Here is a 22,093-nt window from a genome sequence, read left to right on the forward strand (position 1 = left end):
AAAGTAGCAAATAATAATACCATCATTAATACTGTTGTGAGAATTAAATAATGCATTTATAGCACTAAATGGTAGGTATTAAAATGACTGGTGTCTCAATGTAAAAAAAAAAAAAACCACCGTTATATATTTTAAGATAAACCACATAAAAAATAAGAGCAAAGAAAATAAAAAATTGATTTCCTCAAAGAAAAAGAATGAAATTTTTTTTTCCATACTAATTTGGCAAACATTTTACTAAGTTACTTACTCATCCCCAAAGAGTTGATGGGTATACTCAGGAAAGAAAGTTCTAATGTCATTTTCAAGATCTTCAGGAAAACGAACTGTTTGAAGGGACAAAAAATAGAGATATTAAAGATATTGAAGGTGACAGGTATTTCTATTTCATGAATTTCAGTATAACTAGGATACAGCCAACATTTTTCTTACTCAAAGTGTCACTTCTCCATTATATGATTTATTTACACTGTATTCTCAAGAGACTAATGAACAATGAAAGTTAAACTATTACTTTGACTGCTTACTTATTCTAAGAATTAGAAGGCAAGGTATGACAGAGGCACCTGATTTAGTTTTTATTTTTCCGTATGTTTATGCACAATGCAAAGAGTAAAGGAAAAACAAAAAGACACTTTGAGATAAGAAAAGTTACAGCAAATGAAAACAGGATGCTGTAAGAAACATTCTGATAATAACAATAACCTGAGTTTGATGAAGTCATTCTTTTTGACTACTAGATGACATTTATGTGGTTCTCATGTTTGTTTTTTGCTATTAAAAAGTAACACTGCAATGACATCTTTATATACATCCTGCTATACTTTTATAAGTATACACAGGGGAAATTGCTGGCAGTAGAAAACTAGGGGGAGAGTACCGAAATATTTGCATAAATATTGCTATATAAATATTGCTGAAGTGGCCAGGTGCAGTGGCTCATGCCTGTAATTCCAGTACTTTGGGAGGCCAAGGCGGGCGGATCACCTGAGGTCAGGAGTTCACACCCAGCCTGGCTGACATGGTGAAACCGTCTCTACTAAAAATACAAAAATTAGGCCAGGCACAGTGGCTCATGCCTGTAATCCCAACACATTGGGAGGCCGAAGTGGGCGGATTACCTGAGGTTAGGAGTTCAATACCAGCCTGACCAACATGGTGAAACCCCGTCTCTACTAAAAATACAAAAATTAGCCAGGCATGGTGGCACACACCTATAATCCCAGCTACTTGGGAGGTTGAGGCAGAAGAATTGCTTCACCCCAGGAGGCGGAGGTTGCAGTGAGCCAAGATCGTGCCACTGCACTCCAGCCTGGCCAACAGAGCGAAGACCTTCTCTCCCTCTTAAAAAAAAAAAAAAAAATTGGCTGGCTGTAGTGGCGCATGCCTGTAGACCCAGCTACTTGGGGGGGGCTGAGGCAGGAGAATCGCTTAAATCCAGGAGGTAGAGGTTGCGGTGAGCCAAGATCATGCCACTGCACTCCAGCCTGGGTGACAGAGACTGTCTCAAAAAAAAAAAAAAAATTATATATATAGCTAAAGTGCCCTATAAAAATATTATAATAGTTTATATACCCATAAGCAGTTTATATACCCACAGCTTGTAAACTCCTTTGTTCCCTACATCCTTGAAAGCACTCTGCTGTACTCAAGGATACTCTGTACCCTCAACTTTAATTTCTATCAATCTAAGATGGAATGGGTATCCTTTTGTTATTTTTATTTGTATTTGTTTTGAGTACTGAAATACTGGACATTTTCCTGATAAAATTTATCTTACAAAGAAAATTTTATTCATTAAAAAATTCTTTTTTTTTTTTGAGATTGAGTCTCGCTCTGTCACCCAGGCTGGAGTCAGCTCACCGCAAGCTCTGCCTCCTGGGTTCACGCCATTCTCCTGCCTCAGCCTCCCGAGTAGCTGGGACTACAGGCGCCCGCCACCTCGCCCAGCTAATTTTTTGTATTTTTCAGTAGAGATGGGGTTTCACCGTGTTAGTCAGGATGGTCTCCATCTCCTGACCTCATGATCCGCCCACCTCGGCCTCCCAAAGTGCTGGGATTACAGGCTTGAGCCACTGCGCCCGGCCAAAAAAAATTCTTAAGCAATTGAAAAACGAAAAGATAAATTGCAGGGCCGGGCGCAGTGGCTCACACCTGTATTCCCAGCACTTTGGGAGGCTGAGGCAGGCGGACCACTTGAGGTCAGGAGTTCAAGACCAGCCTAACCAACATGGTGAAACCCCGTCTCTACTAAAATATAAAAATTAGCCAGGTATGGTGGTGGGTCCCTATAATCCCAACTACTCTGGAGGCTGAGGCATGAGAATTGCTTGAGCCTGGGAGGAGGAGGTTGCATTGAGCTGAGATAGCACCACTGCACTCCAGCCTGGGCGACCGAGAGAGACTCTGTCTCGGCGGGGGGGAAAAAAAGATAAATTGTAGATGAAAAATTTCTAACACTGTCCTCACAGACCAAGTCATTCCCTGCATGCCAAAGTATCACCAGCAGATTACTAATTTACAGAAGAAAAGGTATATTTTCACTGTAGAGATCTGGTAGTCACCTGCTTTCCAAATGATCTAACTTAGCATCATTCATTGTGGGACAGAACATTATGTGCCGCCTGATTCAATGCAATATGAAGTACAATCATCCCTCAGTATACTCAAGAGACTGGCTCCAGGACCCCTGACTGTACCAAAATCCACGATACACAAGTCCTGTAGTTCTGTCTGGTGTCCCAAACACTGTATTTTCTATCTGCATTTGGTAGAAAAAAAAAATCCGTGTGTAAGTGGACCCACACAATTCAAAGCAGTGTTGTTCAATGACCAACTGTATGCTGCATCACCCATGAAGTTTTCTCACCAAAATTTTTTATCTTAAATCTAATCATGCTTTTTACCTTCCAATTTGCCGGAAATACAGAGGAAGAGGAGGAAGTTAAACTAACATCAAAAGGAAATACACAAATCCAGAATGTAGATTTATCTAATAGTTCTGTGCAATGACTTTAGTTTCCCAAATAAATTAATGTCATGCAGGGGGAAAGTTGCATGTGGACGGAAAGGGACTGCTCTGCATTAAAAGAGATTATTTAAGAAACATTATGACCAGGCCGGGCGCGGTGGCTCAAGCCTGTAATCCCAGCACTTTGGGAGGCCGAGACGGGCGGATCACGAGGTCAGGAGATCGAGACCATCCTGGCTAACCCGGTGAAACCCCGTCTCTACTAAAAAATAAAAAAAAAATTAGCCGGGCGAGGTGGCGGGCGCCTGTAGTCCCAGCTACTCGGGAGGCTGAGGCAGGAGAATGGTGTAAACCTGGGAGGTGGAGCTTGCAGTGAGCTGAGATCCGGCCACTGCACTCCAGCCTGGGCGACAGAGCGAGACTCTGTCTCAAAAAAAAAAAAAAAAAAAGGAAACATTATGACCAAATGCAGTTCATAATCCTTACTGGATCCTTCTTTAAGTAATTTTTTTTATTTTTATTTTTTTTTGAGACAGGGTCTCCTTGCACCCAGGCTGGAGTGCAGTGGCACAATCACAGCTCACTGCAACCTTGAATTCCTGGGCTCAAAAGATCTTCCAGCCTCAGCCTTTCACGTAGCTGAGACTACAAGCGCAAACCACCATGAACAACTAGTTTTTTTGTTTTTATAGAGATGGGGGTCTTACTTTGTTGCCCAGGCTCGTATCCAATTTCTGGGCTCAAGCCATCCTCCCACTTCAGCCTCCCAAAGTGCTGGAATTATAGGTGTGAGCCACCATGCCTGGCCTAATTTTTTTTTAAGCTATTAAAGTGTTTTGATGGCAACTAGGAAAACCAGAAATTACACAGTATTGAAAAAAATTACCATTAATTTTCTTAAGTGTGATAACAGTATAATGGTATATATATATGAATGTCCATATATTAGGAGATACACTATAGGAAAGTGTCGTGATGTTTAGATACCTCTTGTCAAATAATTCAGCAAAAATACACACATACTAAAGCAAATATGGCAAAATGTTAACTGTTGAATCTAGGTGTTAAATATACATGAGTATTGTTTTATTCTCTCAATTGTTCCGTGTTTAAAATTTTTCATAACAAAATTTAAAGAAAAAAAAGAGGTCAAGGCCGGGCGCGGTGGCTCAAGCCTGTAATCCCAGCACTTTGGGAGGCCGAGGCGGGTGGATAATGAGGTCAGGAGATCGAGACCATCCTGGCTAACACGGTGAAACCCCGTCTCTACTAAAAATGCAAAAAACTAGCCGGGCGCGGTGGCGGGCGCCTGTAGTCCCAGCTACTCGGAGGCTGAGGCGGGAGAATGGTGTGAACCCGGGAGGCGGAGCTTGCAGTGAGCCGAGATCATGCCACTGCACTCCAGCCTGGGCGACACAGCGAGACTCCGTCTCAAAAAAAAAAAAAAAAAAAAAGAGGTCTAGGCAAATGCAGCCAAATGTTAAGATTTGAAAAAGCAGAGTGATGGGATCACAGACATTGCTTAGTTTCCTTTTTTTTTTTTTTTTTTTTTTTGATACAGAGTCTCTCTCTGTCGCCCAAGCGGGAGTGCAATGGCATGATCTTGGCTCACTGCAACCTCCACCTCCCAGGTTCAAGCAATTTTCTTGCCTCAGCCTCCCGAGTAGCTGGGATTACAGGCACCCACCACCCAAAAATTAGTGCCCAGCTAATTTTTGCATTTTTAGTAGAGACGGGGTTTCCTCATGTTGGCCAGGCTGGTTTCAAACTCCTGACCTCAGCCTCCCAAAGTGCTGCGATTATAGGCAAAGTCACCATGCCCAGCCAGCACTGTATTTTTTGTATGCCTGTAATCGTTAAAAAAAATAGTCAAATATGTCCAGACTCATTAACCTAAAAAGTCACAACTACTACATCTCTAGTGTTTGAAAATGTTTGGAAATATCTAGAAATTCTGAAAAATTAATTTTCAAATATAGTATGTATGTTATATGACATTTTGGTAGTGATGGGTAAAAAGACATAAAGAAAAGAACAAGTAATGAGTAAGAAAAGTTGTCTTAAGCCTAGTTATGATAATTATTTCTAAAATTCAGATTGGCCTTCTTCTGATGCACGTCATCCAAATTAGTGAGTTTTAATATTTTAATATTTAATAATAAAAAATTTGGTCCACAGAAGACAGGAACTAGAAGTTGGTAATTAGTGGATTTAAGGTTCAATCAGTGTGATATATATATATGTTACTTGAGAACATGTATAAAATGTGAACTTTCTCTAGGATATCAGAAACATTAAATATTTTCAAGTCTTTATAAGGCAGTTATGGCAGTACAGCAAACAAGCAATCCAAATGTCACAAGCGAATGATTAAATAAATTACAGTAAGTACATGAAATGGCTTACATAATTATTAAACATGTTATCATGACAAACATAGGAAAATGTTCACAATGCAAAGTGAACAGAACATGATATGGTAACTTCGATTTTATAAAAGAGAAACAATAGAAATGAATATATAATAAAAAATACTAGAAGAAAACAACCCAAATTATAATACAGAGGTAGGTATTTTGAGTGATGAATTATGGATAATTTTTATTTCATCTACTTCTATGTACTTTCCAAATTTTCTGCAAAATATGTATTACCCCGATACTCAGAAAAAATAAACAGTATAAAAAACTGAAACAATTCAAAATAAGTACTAAAAACGTATGTCGCAGCTGGGCACAGTGGCTCATGCCTGTAATCCCAGCACTTTGGGAGGCTGAGGCAGGTGGATCACCTGAGGTCAGGAGTTCGAGACCAGCCTGGCCAATATACATCTCTATTAAAATTACAAAAATTAGCTGGGTGTGGTGGTGTGCACCTGTAATCCCAGCTACTCGGGAGGTTGAACTAGGAGAATCGCTTGAACCCAGGAGGCAGAGGTTGCAGTGAGCCAAGATCAGGCCACTGCACTCCAGCCTGGTTGACAGAGCAAGACTCCATCTCAAAAACAAAAACAAAAACAATCTATGTCACTCACGCTTTTGTAGAAAAATGGAAGCTTGGTCTGGAATACTAAATGGCACCTTATTGCTCTATAGGAGGGGTCCCCAAACCCCATATATCGGTTTGTGGCCTGTTAGGAACCAGGCTGCACAGCAGGAAATGAGTAGTGGGTAAGCTAGAAAAGCTTCATCTGTACTTACAGTTGTTCCCCACTGCTTGCACTACTGCCTGAGTGCCACCTCCTATCAGATCAGCGGTGGTATTAGATTCTCATAGGAGCAAAAACCCTATTGAGAACTGTACATACAAGGGATCTAAGTTGAATGCTCCTTATGAGAATCTAATGCCTGATGATCTGAGGTGGAGCTGAGGCAGTGATACCAGCACTGGGGAGGGGATGCAAATACAGATTAATGTTAGCAGAGAGGTTTGACTGCATAGAGACCATAATAAATCAATTGCTTGCAGACTCATATGAAAACCCTATCAGCCCAGCCTGGCCAACAAGGAGAAACCCCGTCACTACTAAAAATACAAAACTTAGCCGGCCATGGTGGCGCACACCTGTCATCACAGCTACTCCGGAGGCTGAAGCAGAAGAATCACTTGAACCCAGGAGGTGGAGGTTGGAGTGAGCCAAGATCGCGCCACTGCACTCCAGCCTGGGCAACAGAGCGAGACTCCGTCTCAAAAAAAAAACAAAAACAAAAACAAAAAAACCCATCAACTTTATCAGTGAGTAGTGAGTGGCTGGTGACAATAAAGCTGCATCTGGTGGCAGGCTTTATAGTGTCAAGTGAATTCATGTAGTTCCATTGTACAGCTGCATCTAGTGGCAGGCTATAAGTCAGAATCCAACATTTATTTTAGTCCCCATGTTGCCAACCCATTATTTTATTTGCCACTTCCATCTGTGACTCTTTCTCACACTGTACACTTGTCTCAGTCACAGTTTTGGTTAAGTCTTTTTGCTAACCCTAGCCAAAATGAGTAAAAAACAAATGTCATTGGAGAGCTTCTCTGAAAAAGGGGAAAGACCCAATGATGAGACAGCAGAAGACTCTAAGACTGCCAACAAAAATAAAGCTGCATGTAAAATACCAAGAGTCCTACTTAAATTATAGGTTCACTGCGACAAGTGATTCACATTCTCCAAGCTCTCTTTGTATAGTACATGGTGACCAGCTATCCAACAAAGCCAAGAAACCTTCAAAACTGCTCAGTTACATGGAGACCAAGCACCCTGCATTAAAAGACAAGCCTTTGGAGTTCTCAAAAGAAAAAAACATGAACATGAAGAACAGAAGCAATTTACTGAAGGCCATCACTTCATCAAATGTGTCTGCACTGAGAGCATCATTCTTAATGGCTAACCACATTGCTAAAACTAAGAAGCCCTTTACTACTAGTGAAGAGTTGATCCTGCCTGCTGCTAAGGACATTTGTCGTGAACTTTTAGGAGAGGCTCCAGTTCAAAAGGTGGCACATGTTCCTCCTTAGGCTCATACCATAACTAGAAGAATTGATGAAGTAGCAGGGGATGCTGAGGCACAATTGTTAGAGAGGGGTGAGTCACCATGGTGTACAACCCAGGTTGACAAGTCTACCAATGTGGACAACACGGCAACAATGCTTGTTTTTGTGCAATATATTTCAGGAGGATGTGCATGAGGATACGTTATGTGTACTTTTCTTGCCAACCAATACCACACTGCAGAACTATTCAAGTCTTTGAATGATTACGTATCAGGAAAACTGAATTGGTCATTTTGTGTTGGTATATGCATGGACGAAGCTGCTGCCATGACTGAACAGCTTTCTGGTTTCATTATTTAGGTCAAAGAGGTCACCTTGACCGGACGCAGTGGCTCATGCCTGTGATCCCAGCACTTTGGGAGCCTGAGGTGTGAGGATCGCTTGAGTCCAAGAGTTTGAGACCAGCCTGGGCAACACAGTGATACCCTTTTCTCTATAAATAATAAAAAATTAGCTGGGTGTGGTGGCATGTGCCCGTAGTCCTGGGCAGAACTGCTTGAGCTCAGGAAGTTGAGGCCACAGTGAGCGGTAACTGTGCCACAGCACTCAGCTTGTGCAATAAAGTGAGATCCTGTCTTAAAAAAAAAAAAAAGAAAAGAAAAAGAAGTCGCTTCCAAATGTGAATCTACGCACTATTTCATCCACTGAGTAATGCTGGCTAGCTAAAAAATGTCACCTGAACTTAACATTTTGCAGGATGTAATTAAAATTATCAACCACATTAAAGTATATGCCCTTACCTCACACCTGTTCACACCGCTCTGTGAGGAGATGGGCACAGAGCACAGAGCACACATATTTTCTCTTATATGTGAGATAGCTTTCTAAAGGTAGATCACTGGCTAAAGTTTTTGAGTTACAATAGCCGCTCCAGAGATTTCTTTTAGAAAAACAGTCACCATGGGCAGCACATTTCAGTGACATAGAATGTGTCACAAAACTTGCTTATTTTTGCAACATATTCAACCTGCCTAACAAACTTAATCTATCACTTCAAGGGAGAACAACAATTGTGTTCAAGTTGGCAGATAAAGTGACTGCATTCAAAGCCAAAGTGGAAGTATGAGGATGACAAGTGAACACTGGGATTGTTGACATGTTTCAAACATTAGCAGAGATTTTGAAAGGACCTGGCTCACAGGGTCCTCTTACTCCCAGTTGGTGCACGATCACCTATCTCAGCTTTCAAAAGAGTTTGAGCATTATTTCCCAACCATAAAAGAACCCTGAACTGGGAAGGAATGGATCCGTGATCCATTTTTGAATAAGTCAAGTGAATTGACTTTGTCCGTGCTGGAACAGGGTCAACTGCTTGAGACTGCAAATGAAGGTGGCCTTAAAAGTCTGTTTGAAGCCGGGTGTGGTGGCTCACATCTGTAATCCCAGCACTTTAGAAGGCCGAGGCAGGCGAACTGCTTGAGCCCAGTGGTTCAAGACCAGCCTGAGCAACATGGCGAAACCCCATCTCTACTAAAATTACAAAATTTAGTGGGGTTTGGTGGTATGCGCCTGTAGTCCCAGCTACTTGGGAGGCTGAGGCATGAGAATCACTTGAATCCAGGAAGCGGAGGTTGCAGTGAGCTGAAATCGTGCCACTGCACTCCAGCGTGGACAACAGAGTGAGACCTGTCTCAAAAAAAAAAAAAAAAAGTACTCAGACAACTTCAAATCTCCTTATGTTCTGAATTAAAATCAAGGCAGAACATCCTGAGATTGCCACAAAAGTACTGAAAAGCCTACTTCCATTTCCAACATCTTCTCTTCGTGAGGTAGGGTTTTCTGCAATGACAGCAACCAAAACGAGATTACAGAGTAGACTGGACATAAGCAAAATACTTCAGGTGTCACTGTATCCATCACCCCCAGGTGGGACTGTCTAGTTGCAGGAAAACAAGCTCAGGGTTTCCACTGATTCCACACTGAGGTGTATAATAATTTCATTATAATTACAATGTAATAATAGAAAAAGTGCACAATGAATGTAATGCACTTGAATCATCCCAAAACCATTACCCCTAAGCACCCCCTTCCTGGTCTGAAGAAAATTTGTCTTCCACTAAACTGGTCCCTGGTGCCAAAAAAGTTGGGGACTGCTGCCATATAGAACATAGGGCCTGCAATGATTCTTCCTTTTGAATATATTTACTGTTGCTTCTTTCTTTCTTTTGTAGAGACAGAGTCTTGCTATGTTGCCCAGTCTGGTTTTGAACTCCTCCAGCCTCAAGCAATCCTCCTGCCTTGGCCTCTCAAAGTGCTGGGATTTTAAGTGTGAGCCACCATGCCTGCCCTGCCCTATTGCTTCTACTCTTAGATCTAGTTCCTTTAAAGAGCGAGAATCAGTAGACAGACAGATAGATGGGGTCTTGCTCTCTTGCCCAGGCTGGAGGGCAGTGTGCAATCACAGCTAACTGCAGCCTTGATCTCCTGTGCTTAAGCCTCCCAAGTAGCTGAGACTATAAGTGTGTGCCACACACTTGGCTAATTGTTTAATTTTTTTAAGAGACAAAGTCTCGCTATGTTGCTTAGGCTGGCCTCAAACTCCTGGCTTCAAGCGATCCTCCTCCTTCAGCCACCCTTTTTCCTACAGCTCAGTTACTATAATTATCCATCATGCTACTGCTATTTCAGAGTTACTAATGACTTTATTGTACAATTAGTGATGTTTTGCTTTTCTTCACTCTCGTTGAACTCCGTAAGAGTGGATGTTATTAAACTCTTTTTCTACCTGAAATATTATTATTCCTTTCTCATTTATATACTATCCTGATTTACTTCCTTGTTTTTCTGACTTAACCTGGTTTATTTAGCTTCCACTTCCTTAGATAATAGGCATTTTCCAAGACTTGGCCCTTGGTCTGCCCTTCTTTCAGTGTGTTTCTTTAAGAGTTCATCTTTTTTCCTGGCTTCAACTACCAGCAGCAACAGTACCACCAGAGCCAGCTTTCTCCTCTAATCTTTGTGTCTGTCAGTGGCACCACCTTTTACAGGCATGAACCACCATGTATGGTGATAAGTTCATATACTTTCTAGTTTTCAAAATCACTTCAGTAGTTTCTGGAGAGGCAAGATGCATGAAAGAAGATATAGTCTACATGTCTTATTAACCAAAAGTAAAATTAAGAAATCACCAAGGCACATTATTTTAATCAATTTTTAAAGCTTGTTTAATAAATACCTAAGAGTTCAAGACCAGCTTCGGCAACATGGCGAAACTCCATCTCTACAAAAAACATAAAAATTCGCTGGGCATGGTGGCACACACCTGTAGTCCCAGCTACTTGGGAGGCTGAGGTGGAAGGATCACTTGAGCCTGGGAGACAGGTTGCAATAAGCTGAGATCACACCATTGCACTCCAGTCTGGGCAACAGAGCCAAACCCTATCTCAAATAAATAAATAAATACTTAAGTATTTAACACATTTAATATAATATATATGATCTATCAACAGGTGCTCATAATGCAGACATAAATGGATTCTGGCCCCCACGGGGCATAGTATCTAATTGTATTCTGGACTATATCTAAGTTTATTCATAATCCTGTGTTCTTTAAATAACCGAAATCTTAGCGTACTGCCCGATACATCCTTTCCTAGCCATGCTGAATTGAAAAACAAGCTTAATTATATAATTTTAAAACATAAGGGTAGCCCCAGTGTGCTGGCAACATTCCCATCAGCACAATCAATCTGCAAGATGAGGTATCTCAACATTAAATATTCCTTGGAGATGCCATAATTAATCCCATCACACTCTTTATTCCCATTAACAGCAGCCCAATCCTTAAAAATTCCCTTATTGGCCGGGCGCGGTGGCTCAAGCCTGTAATCCCAGCACTTTGGGAGGCCGAGACGGGCGGATCACGAGGTCAGGAGATCGAGACCATCCTGGCTAACACGGTGAAACCCTGTCTCTACTAAAAAATACAAAAAACTAGCCGGGCGATGTGGCGGGCGCCTGTAGTCCCAGCCACTCGGGAGGCTGAGGCAGGAGAATGGCATGAACCCGGGAGGCGGAGCTTGCAGTGAGCTGAGATCCAGCCACTGCACTCCAGCCTGGGCGACAGAGCGAGACTCCGTCTCAAAAAAAAAAAAAAAAAAAAATTCCCTTATCACGGGGATTCTCATCCCTATACAGTAATATAAAACTACTCATCTAATTTCCCACCCCTTCCCAACTCATTGTGACCACTGTGAAACTTAGAAGTCAGTTACCACCAAAATTCTCCATAACCCCAACCTCTGTATCAAATGCTCTCCTATCCTGTGCTAACAGTTCTTTGGCACACATGCGTCTTAACCTTAAGGATGCTCCTTTCTTACAGACCTCTCAGGTAGTGGCTGTTTTCTCCATCTTCATACTGCTAGAACAAGGTATCCTCCTTGCTCATTGCTGGTTTCAGACTAATGTCTCTCTCTCCACACCCTAAGAACAAACCGCTTTGAAGCTCATGCTCCATCTCTCTCCCTCATTCTTTGAATAATTTAGCTCCAGGCTCACTGTTGCACTTTCCAACACTACAACTGCCTTAAATCTTGGTAACTTCAAAATTAATAAAAATCAATCTTCCAATCCAGCCTTGGAGCTCCTTGATTCCTCCCCAAGAATTTTATCTTTACTGTACCTTAGCCACTTATTCTCATGTTGTGCCCGAATCTTTATTTATCATTATTTACAATTACACCCCCTTAATCTCTGTTTCAAATATTGTACTATCTTACCATCCCCATTTATCTTCCTACCTCACTCCCTATACCCCCAATTCTTTTGTTTGCTTTTGTTTTTTGAGACAGCGTCTGGCTGTGTCACCCAGGCTGGAGTGTGGTGGCACAGTCAGTCACAGCTCACTGCAACCTCAACCTCCTGGGCTCAGGTGATCCTCCTGCCTCAGCCTCCTGAGTAGCTGGGACCACAGGCATGCACCACTACTCCCGGCTAATATTTTATTTTTTGTAGAAATGGGGTCTCCCTATGTTGCCCAAGGTGGTCTCAAACTCCTGGGCTAAAGTGATCCTCCTGTCTCGGCCTCCCAAAGTACTGGGATTACAAGCGTGAACTACCACACCCGACCATACCCCAATTCTAACAATTCTTAAACCCCCACCAAGACTTAAAATGAATTTTTTCTTTCTTTTTTTTTTTGAGACGGAGTTTCGCTCTTGTTGTCCAGGCTGGAATGCAATGGCACAATCTCAGCTCACAGCAACCTCAGCCTCCGAGGTTCAAGCGATTCTCCTGCCTCAGCCTCCCAAGTAGCTGGGATTACAGGCATGTGCCATCACGCCCAGCTAATTTTTGTATCTTTAGTAGAGACGGGGTTTCACCATGTTGGCCAGACTGATCTCGAACTCCTGACCTCGTGATCCACCTGCCTCGGCCCTCCAAAGTGCTGGGATTACAGGCATGGGCCACGGTGCTTGCCCACAATGAATTGATTTGAACATAATTTCACTGTCCCTCTTCTACTTCATATCTTCATTTTCCTCCCTTTCCAGTGCAGAATTCCATGGCCCATCAATATTATCACTCCATCCTAAACATCCTCAATCCCTTGCCCTTAATTTTTTTTATAGCAGACTGGTTAAAAAAAAAAAACCCACTCTAGGCCGGGCACAGTGGCTCACGCCTGTAATCCCAGCACTTTGGGAGGCCGAGGCGGGTGGATCACTTGAGGTCAGGAGTTTGAGACCAGCCTGGCCAATACAGCAAAACCCTGCCTCTACTAAAAATACAAAAATTAACCGGGCGTGGTGGTGGGTGCCTGTAATCCCAACTACTTGGAAGGCTGAGGCAGGAGAATCGCTTGAACTCCGTAGGCGGAGGTTGCAGTGAGCCGAGATTGTGCCACTGCACTCCAGCCTGGATGACAAGACCAAAATTCAGTCTCAAAAAAAAAAAAACAAAAACCCACTCTAGTCGAATTTGACTATGTATCTATTCTTTGTGGTACACTTTCATCTGGACGTGACTGACCTCACTTTATATTCATGAGAACTTGAAGTGGGCCCTTAGTACTACCTGACAATCGTAACAGTTCTCAAGTCTACTCACTCCTCCCACTCACCTAGATGACTATTTCCTCAAACCTCCAATGCCTTCTTCTATAAGCACATTCCCCACAGACGACCTTGCTTCCTATCTCACTTAGGAAACAGAAGCATTCAGAAAAGAAACTGCACAAAATGCTTCCTCTATACCGTTTAGCTTACTGCAGCAATTCCTGTATACTCTCCTTCATCTTGTTATGGTAGAAATTCTCCATGCTCCTATCTAAGGCTAATCCTTCCACTGATTAATAAAATACTTCCCCCCTTACATTGTCAAGGATATTACTCAGGAAATACTCCCCTTCTCTGATACTCCCAGAAATACTCCTATATATATAATCTCCCCCTGCTCTGATAGATCATTGCATCAGCATATAAACATGCTGTTATTTCTCACAGGTTTAAAACATTCTCATTTCTATATTAATATCTAACAAAGTAGACTTAAATATAAAGCAAGATGGGTTAAAGAGGGGACAGAGATAAAGATGAAACATTTTATAATGAGTAAGGTCACTTCATCAAGAAGACATAGGAAGTCTAAATCTGTATGTACCTAATATCAGAACTGCAAATACATCAAGCAAAAATTAATGACTGAAGACAGAGACAATCCACAATTCCAGCTGGAGATTTCAACAGTTCTCTCAATTGTCATAATTGCTAGAAAGACAGTAAAAATATAAAAGACTTTAATACTATTACGTCAATTTACACTTATAGAACACTACATAAAACTACAGAATATAAATTATTTTTCAATGCACCTAGGACACTGACCAAACAGATCCTATATGATGAGCTATAAAACAAGGCTCAATGAATTTAAAAGGACTGAAATAAGACTATATTGTCTGACTTTGACAGAATTAATTCAGAAATCAGTGACACTAAGACAGCTAGAAAAGTCCCAAATATTTGGAAATAAAGCAACACTCTTCCATATAACTCACGGGTCAAAAAAGAAGTCACAAGGGAAATTAAAAATATTTTGAGGCCGGGCGCGGTGGCTCAAGCCTGTAATCCCAGCACTTTGGGAGGCCGAGACGGGCGGATCACGAGGTCAAGAGATCGAGACCATCCTGGCTAACACCGTGAAACCCGTCTCTACTAAAAAATACAAAAAACTAGCCGGGCGAGGTGGCGGGTGCCTGTAGTCCCAGCTACTCGGGAGGCTGAGGCAGGAGAATGGCATAAACCCGGAAGGCGGAGCTTGCAGTGAGCTGAGATCCGGCCACTGCACTCCAGCCTGGGCAACAGAGCGAGACTCCGTCTCAAAAAAAAAAAAAAAAATTTTTTGAATTGATCTATAATAAAAATAGAACATAACAGAATTGGTGGGATGTAACTATATCAGTATTTAGTGGTAAATTTTTTTTTCTTTTTCTTTTGAGATAGAGTCTCGTTTTGTCACCCAGGCTGGAATGCAGTGACGCAATCTTGCCTCACTGCAACTAGAGATAAATTTATAACATTAATGCTAGTATTAGAAAAGGAAAGTTTAAAATTTATATAGACTTCTACTTTAAAAAGAAAGATCTTAAAAAGAGCAAATTAGACTAGGTAAGGTGGCTCATGCCTACAATCCTAACACTTTGGGAGGCCAAGGCAGGAGGATCACTTGAGCCTAGGAGTTCGAGACCACCCTGAGCAACATAGTGAGACTCCATTTCTACAAAAAAAAAAAAAAAAAAATACAAAAGTTAGCTGAGTTTGGTGGTGTACACCTGTAGTCCCAGCTACTCGGAAGGCTGAGGTGAGAGGGTCACTTGAGCCAGGAGGTTGAGGCTACAGTGAGCCATGATCACACCACTGCACTGTAGCCTGGGCAACAGAGCAAAACCTTGTCTCAAAAGGAAGAAAAAAAAATTAACCCAAGGTCAGAAGAATGAAAGATTAGGAAAACAGATAAATAATAGACAAAGGCAATTGCTGAAAAGATCAGTAAGACTGATAAACTTGTAGGGAGACATTAAAAGAGATAAAGAATTACCAATATCCCCAAGAAGGGATTATAGATTCTAGAGTCACTTATTTTATTTTATTTTATTTTTTGAGACAGCGTCTGGCTATGTCACCCAGACTGGAGTGAAGTGGGGTGATCCTAGCTCACTATAACCTCCACTCCACCTCTCCGGCTCAAGTGATCCTCCCACCTCAGCCTCCCAAGTAGCTGGGACTACAGGTGCACACCACCATGCTTGGCTAATTTTAAAATTCTATTTTATCGACAAGGTCTCCTTATATTGCCCAGGCTGGGCTTGAACTTTTGGGCTCAAGCAATCCTCCTGCCTTGGCCTCCCAAAGATCTGGGAGTACAGGTCTGAGCCACTGCACCTGGCTCTACAGTCATTTAGATGGTAACAGGGGAATACTGTAAACAACTTTCTGCCAAAAAAGTTAGATAAAATAGAGAAATGTTTTCAAAGACAAAAATTACCAAAACTGACATAAGAAACAGAAAATCAGAATAGTATTAAATCTATTTATTGGATTTATAGTTAAAAACCTTCAAAAAAAAGAAAACTCAAGGCACATAAAACTTCACTGGTGAATGCTACTGAACGTTTAAAGGAATAATGCAGTCTTATACAAATTCTTCCAGAAGACAGAGAAGAAACAGTTCCTAACTCATTTTATGAGGCCAGGAAACTTTGATACCAAAATCAAACAAAGATGTATGAAAAAAGAAACCATCACCTGTCACGAACAAGGGAGTCTTAATAAAACATCGCCAAGTCAAATCCAGCAAGGCAGAAAAAGGATAATATACCGGCATGCAAGGCAAATTTAACACTTAAAATCTCATCAATGTAATTCACATTATCAGAATTAAAGGAGAAAAATCTTATGATTATCTTGATAAAGAAAAAGCATTAGAATGTAACACTTTCATAATAAAAACTCTCACCAAACTAGGAATAGAAGAAAACTTCCTCAACCTGATAAAGGGAACATATGAAAAACCTATAACTAACATCATAGTGAATGGTGAAAGACTCAAAATTTTCCTACTTAAATTGGGAATAAGGCAAGGATGTCTGTTCTATCACTTCCATTTGACATTATAATAGAGGTTCTGGCCAGTGCAATAAATATGGCAAGAAAATGAAACATAGGTGGCTCTCCACATATGCAGGTTCCACATCCACTGATTCAACCAATTATGGATTAACATGAGATTGGTTGAAACCTCAAATACAGAATCTGCAGATACAAAGAGCTGACTGTACTATATGGCTATATTTTTCCCCCCGAGACAGAAAAACAGACAATGGATGAGAAAAGTCCAGATGTAGATCCACACGTGGAAGTTCAATTTATTTTTGTTAAAGCACCAAGGCATTCACACAGATTATACTGAAACAAGTGGATATCCACATGGAAAAACAAACCTTAATCCCCTTCCTGATATTGAACATGAAAAATAACATGAGATGGATCATGGACATAATTTTAATAAGCTAAAACTAAAAACCTTCCAGAAGAAAACATTAAGAGAGCTTCATTATCTCCTTGGGGTAGGCAAAGATATTAGGCATGAACCAGAAAACACTAATAGAAATTTTTAAAATTAATAAACTGGACATGATTAAAACTAAAAACTTCTGGTTATCAAAAAACAGTTTAGAATATGAACAGGCAAGCCACAAACTGAGAGAAAAATGTGCACAAAACATGTAATCTGCATAAAGGACTCATCCAGAATATGTAGGTAAATACAACTAATAACAAAAAGACAAATAACCTAATTTTTTTTTTTTTTTTTTGAGATAGAGTCTCACTCTGTCGCCCAGGCTGGAGTGCAGCAGAGCGATCTTGGCTCATACAAGTTCTGCCTCCCGGGTTCATGCCATTCTCCTGCCTCAGCCTCCCAAGTAGCTGGGACTACAGGCAACCGCCGCCACACCCAGCTAATTTTTTGTATTTTTAGTAGAGACGGGGTTTCACTGTGTTAGCCAGGATAGTCTTGATCTGACCTCGTGATCCGCCCGCCTTGGCCTCACAATGTGCTGGGATTACAGGTGTGTAATCCCGCACCTGGCCCCCAAATAACCTAATTTTAAAATGGGCAAAAGATGTGAATACATGAGTCCAAAAGGAGACAGTCAATAACCACATTTAAAAAAAAATCCTTAATAGCATTAGTTATCAGGGAAAGGTAAATTAAAATCTATTTAAACTTTACAACCACTACGAAGTACTACTAACAAAGAAATACTACTACATACCCAGTAGAATGCCTAAAACTTAACAAACTGACAACATCAAATGTTGGTGAGAATATGGAATAACCAAAATTCTAATACACAGTTGATGTGAGCATAAAAGTACTTGGAAGTCAGTATGGCAAGTATCCCCTAAAGTTAAACATACAAATACCCTACTGACCCAGCAAATCCACAGCTAGGAATTTATCCAAAATAAAATCATATGTCCACAAAAAAACTCATACAGTAACAGCCAAAAACTAGAAACAACCCAAATATCTATTAGCTGGTGAATAATGATGTATCCAACAACAGAACGGTATTCAGCAATAAAAAGGAATGAACTGCCGGGCACGGTGGCTCACGCCTGTAATCCCAGCACTTTGGGAGGCCGAGGCGGGCGATCATGAGGTCAGGAGTTTGAGACCAGCCTGGCCAACATAGTGAAATCCCGTCTCTACCAAAAATACAAAAGAATTAGCCAGGCATGGTGGCGGGCGCCTGTAATCCCAGCTACTCCAGAGGCTGAGGCAGGAGAATCGCTTGAACCCAGAAGGTAGAGATTACAGTGAGCCGCAATTATGCCACTGCACTCCCAGGCAACAGCGTTAAGACTCCGTCTCAAAAAAAAAAAAAAAAAATTTTGGCGAATGAACTACTGGTACAGACAACATATGATGTACCTCATAAAAATTATGCTTAATGAAACAAGCCAGTCACAAAGCAGTATATATGGTATAATTCCATTTATATAAAGTGCCAGAACATGGAAAACTAATTTTGGACAAAAAAATGAGACTGTAGTCACCTTGCAGGTGGCAGGGGCAGAATGGTAAGGAACAAAGTTCTATCTCCTAAGCCTGCTCTCATTAATGTTAGAGCAATACTAACAGCAATGAGTTCATCTAGCACCTAGATCTTGGCTTCAGCACTCACATCTTGGCTTTAAAATACCATTTCCTGGCCGGGCGCGGTGGCTCAAGCCTGTAATCCCAGCACTTTGGGAGGCCGAGACGGGCGGATCACAAGGTCAGGAGACCCAGACCATCCTGGCGAACACGGTGAAACTCCGTCTCTACTAAAGGATACAAAAAACTAGCCGGGCGAGGTGGCAGGCGCCTGTAGTCCCAGCTACTCAGGAGGCTGAGGCAGGAGAATGGCGTAAACCCGGGAGGCGGAGCTTGTAGTGAGCTGAGATCCGGCCACTGCACTCCAGCCTGGGCGACAGAGCGAGACTCCGTCTCAAAAAAATAAATGAATAAATAAATAAATAAATAAATAAATAAAATACCATTTCCTGTGGATGGGTGTGATGGCTCATACCTGTAATCCCAGCACTTTGGGAGGCCAAGGTGGGCAGATCACCTGAGGTCAGGAGTTCGAGACCAGTCTAGCCAACATGCTGAAACCCTGTCTCTACTAAAAATACAAAAATCAGCTGGGTGTGGTGGCGGGCACCTGTAATCCCAGCTACTTGGGAGGCGGAGGCATGAGAATCAGTTATACTCAGGAAGCAGAGGTTTTAGTGAGCCAAGACCACATCACTGCACTCCAGCCTGGGTGACAAGAGTGAGACTCCATCTCAAAATAAAAAACCATTTCCAGGCCGGGCGCGGTGGCTCATATCTGTAATCCCTGCACTTTGGGAGGCTGAGGCGGGTGGATCATGAAGTCAGAAGATCGAGAACATCCTGGCTAACACAGTGAAACCCCGTCTCTATTGAAAATACAAAAAATTAGCCAGGCGCAGTCGTGGGCGCCTGTAGTCCCAGCTACTCGGGAGGCTGAGGCAGGAGAATGGCATGAACCCAGGAGGCGCAGCTTGCAGTGAGCCGAGATCGCACCACTGCACTCCAGCCTGGGCTACAGAGCGAGACTCCCTCTCAAAAAAAAAAAAAAAAAACCATTTCCTGACTGGGTGCAGTGGCTCACGCCTGTAATTCCAGCACTTTGGGAGACCGAGGCAGGTGGATCACTTGGTCAGTTTGAGACAACCTGGCCAACATGGCGAAACCTCATCTCTACTAAAAACACAAAAAATTAGCTGGTCCTGGTAGGCACATGCCTATAATTCCAGCTACTAGAGAGGCTAAGGCACAAGAATTACTTGAATCCGGGAGGCAGAGGTTACAGTGAGTCAAGATCACACCACTGCACTCTACCTGGGTGACTGAGTGAGACTCTGTCTCTAAAATAAAATAAAATGACATTTCCTACTACAAGAAACCAGTGATCCTTGGAGAAATGGCTGATTCCAAGGCTGGGACAGAGATAACAGATGACAGGATGTTCCAAGGTAATCAAGGTATCAAAGAATGAAGTAATCGCAAAATGAGGTGACATGTAAAAAATACAGAGAGCCCAGCAACCACGTTGTCACTCTGCTCAGCCCTTATCAAGTATTTTCTGTATGTCAAGGAGTTGAAACACTTTACTGATATTTAAACTCCATATTTAATCTTTGTAACTACTGTGAATTATTATTAACAATGAGGAAATTCAGGCATGGAAAGTAATGCAACCAGGAATCATGAGCATATATTATTTTTCACTTGTTCTAACTGTAAAATTTTAGCAAATTTAGAGCTGTGCCACAATCTAACTTTCAAACATTTCCATCATTCCCAAAAGAAACGTCAGGCCCGGCCGGGCGCGGTGGCTCAAGCCTGTAATCCCAGCACTTTGGGAGGCCGAGACGGGCAGATCACGAGGTCAGGAGATCAAGACCATCCTGGCTAACACGGTGAAACCCCGTCTCTACTAAAAAATACAAAAAACTAGCCGGGCGAGGTGGCGGGCGCCTGTAGTCCCAGCTACTCGGGAGGCTGAGGCAGGAGAATGGCGTCAACCCGGGAGGCGGAGCTTGCAGTGAGCTGAGATCCCGCCACTGCACTCCAGCCCGGGCGACAGAGCGAGACTCCGTCTCAAAAAAAAAAAAAAAAAAAAAAAGTCAGGCCCATTTGTAGTTACTCTGTGCTCCTACCTCTAGCCCCAGGCAGCCACTACTTTCTGTCTCTATGGATGTCTTTTCTGAACATTTCATACAAATGGAATTACTTAATATATGGTGTTTTTGTTTAGTTTCTTTCACTTAGCACAATCTTTTTAAGGTTCATTGCAATAGGTATCAGAATTTCATTCCTTCTTGTTGTCAAATACTATTCCATGGTATAGCTATACTATATCCATTTACCAGCTGATATAGATCTAGGTTTTTTACATTTTTTGGCTATTGTGAATAATGCGGCTATGAACACTCATGTACAAGTTTTTGCATGAACTACATTTTCATTTCTCTTGAGTAGATAGATACCTGGCAGTACAACTCCTGGGTCATATAATTCATCTATGTTTAACTTCTTAAGAAACTGTCAAACCAGGCCGGGCGCGGTGGCTCACGCCTGTAATCCCAGCACTTTGGGAGGCTGAGGCGGGCGGATCACAAGGTCAGGAGATCGAGACCACTGTGAAACTCAGTCTCTACTAAAAATACAAAAAATTAGCCGGGCGCCGTGGCGGGCACCTGTAGTCCCAGCTACTTGGGAGGCTGAGGCAGGGGAATGGCGTGAACCCAGGAGACGGAGCTTGCAGTGAGCCGAGATCGCGCCACTGCACTCCAGCCTGGGGGACAGAGCGAGACTCCCTCTCAAAAAAAAAAAAAGAAACTGTCAAACCAGGAGGGGTGCTGTGGCTCACAGCTATAATCTCAACACTTTGGGAGGCCAAGCCAGGGAACTGCTTGAAGCCAAGAGTTCAAGATCAGCCTGGACACATAGACACGTAAGGTCCATCTCTATGAAAAAATTTGTAAGTGGTGGCTCATGCCTGTAATCCCAGCACTTTGGGACGCCGAGGTGGATGGATCACCAGAGGTTGGGAGTTCGAGATCAGCCTAACCAACATGGAGAAACCCTATCTCTACTAAAAATACAAAAAATTAGCCAGGCGTCATGGCGCATGCCAGTAATCCCAGCTACTTGGAAGGCTGAGACAAGAGAATCACTAGAACCCAGGAGGTGGAGGTTGCGGTGAGCTGGGATCGCACCATTGCACTCCAGCCTGAGCAACAAGAGCGAAACTCCATCTCAAAAAAAAAAAAATTTTTTTTAATAAAAATTAGCCAGGCTTGGGTGGTGCACACCTGTGGTCTCCCAGCTACTTGGCAGACTGAGGCAGAAGGATTGCCTGACCCCAGGTTTTGGAGGCGGCAGTGAGCTATGACCATGCCATGGCACTACAGCCTGGGTGAGAGAGTGAGACCCTGTCTCTTTAAAAAAGAAAGAGAGAAAGAAAAAAATGGGGGGGAGGGGAGGAAAGGAAAGAAGAGA

The 22,093-nt window shown here is 42.2% G+C and overlaps 1 protein-coding gene across 1 annotated transcript in view; it reads right to left on the reverse strand.

Moving 5' to 3' along the window:
* HAT1 (histone acetyltransferase 1) overlaps nt 1-22,093 on the reverse strand; it is a 70,461-nt gene that overhangs the window by 44,415 nt on the left and 3,953 nt on the right. The window contains exon 3 of the mRNA XM_033231129.1: nt 251-326. Coding sequence (XP_033087020.1) covers nt 251-326 — 76 coding nt within the window. The remainder of the gene's footprint in view (nt 1-250; nt 327-22,093) is intronic.

This window comes from Trachypithecus francoisi, unplaced genomic scaffold (assembly GCF_009764315.1).
Source record: "Trachypithecus francoisi isolate TF-2019V2 unplaced genomic scaffold, Tfra_2.0 Lachesis_group13, whole genome shotgun sequence".
NCBI classification, from domain to species: domain Eukaryota; kingdom Metazoa; phylum Chordata; class Mammalia; order Primates; family Cercopithecidae; genus Trachypithecus; species Trachypithecus francoisi.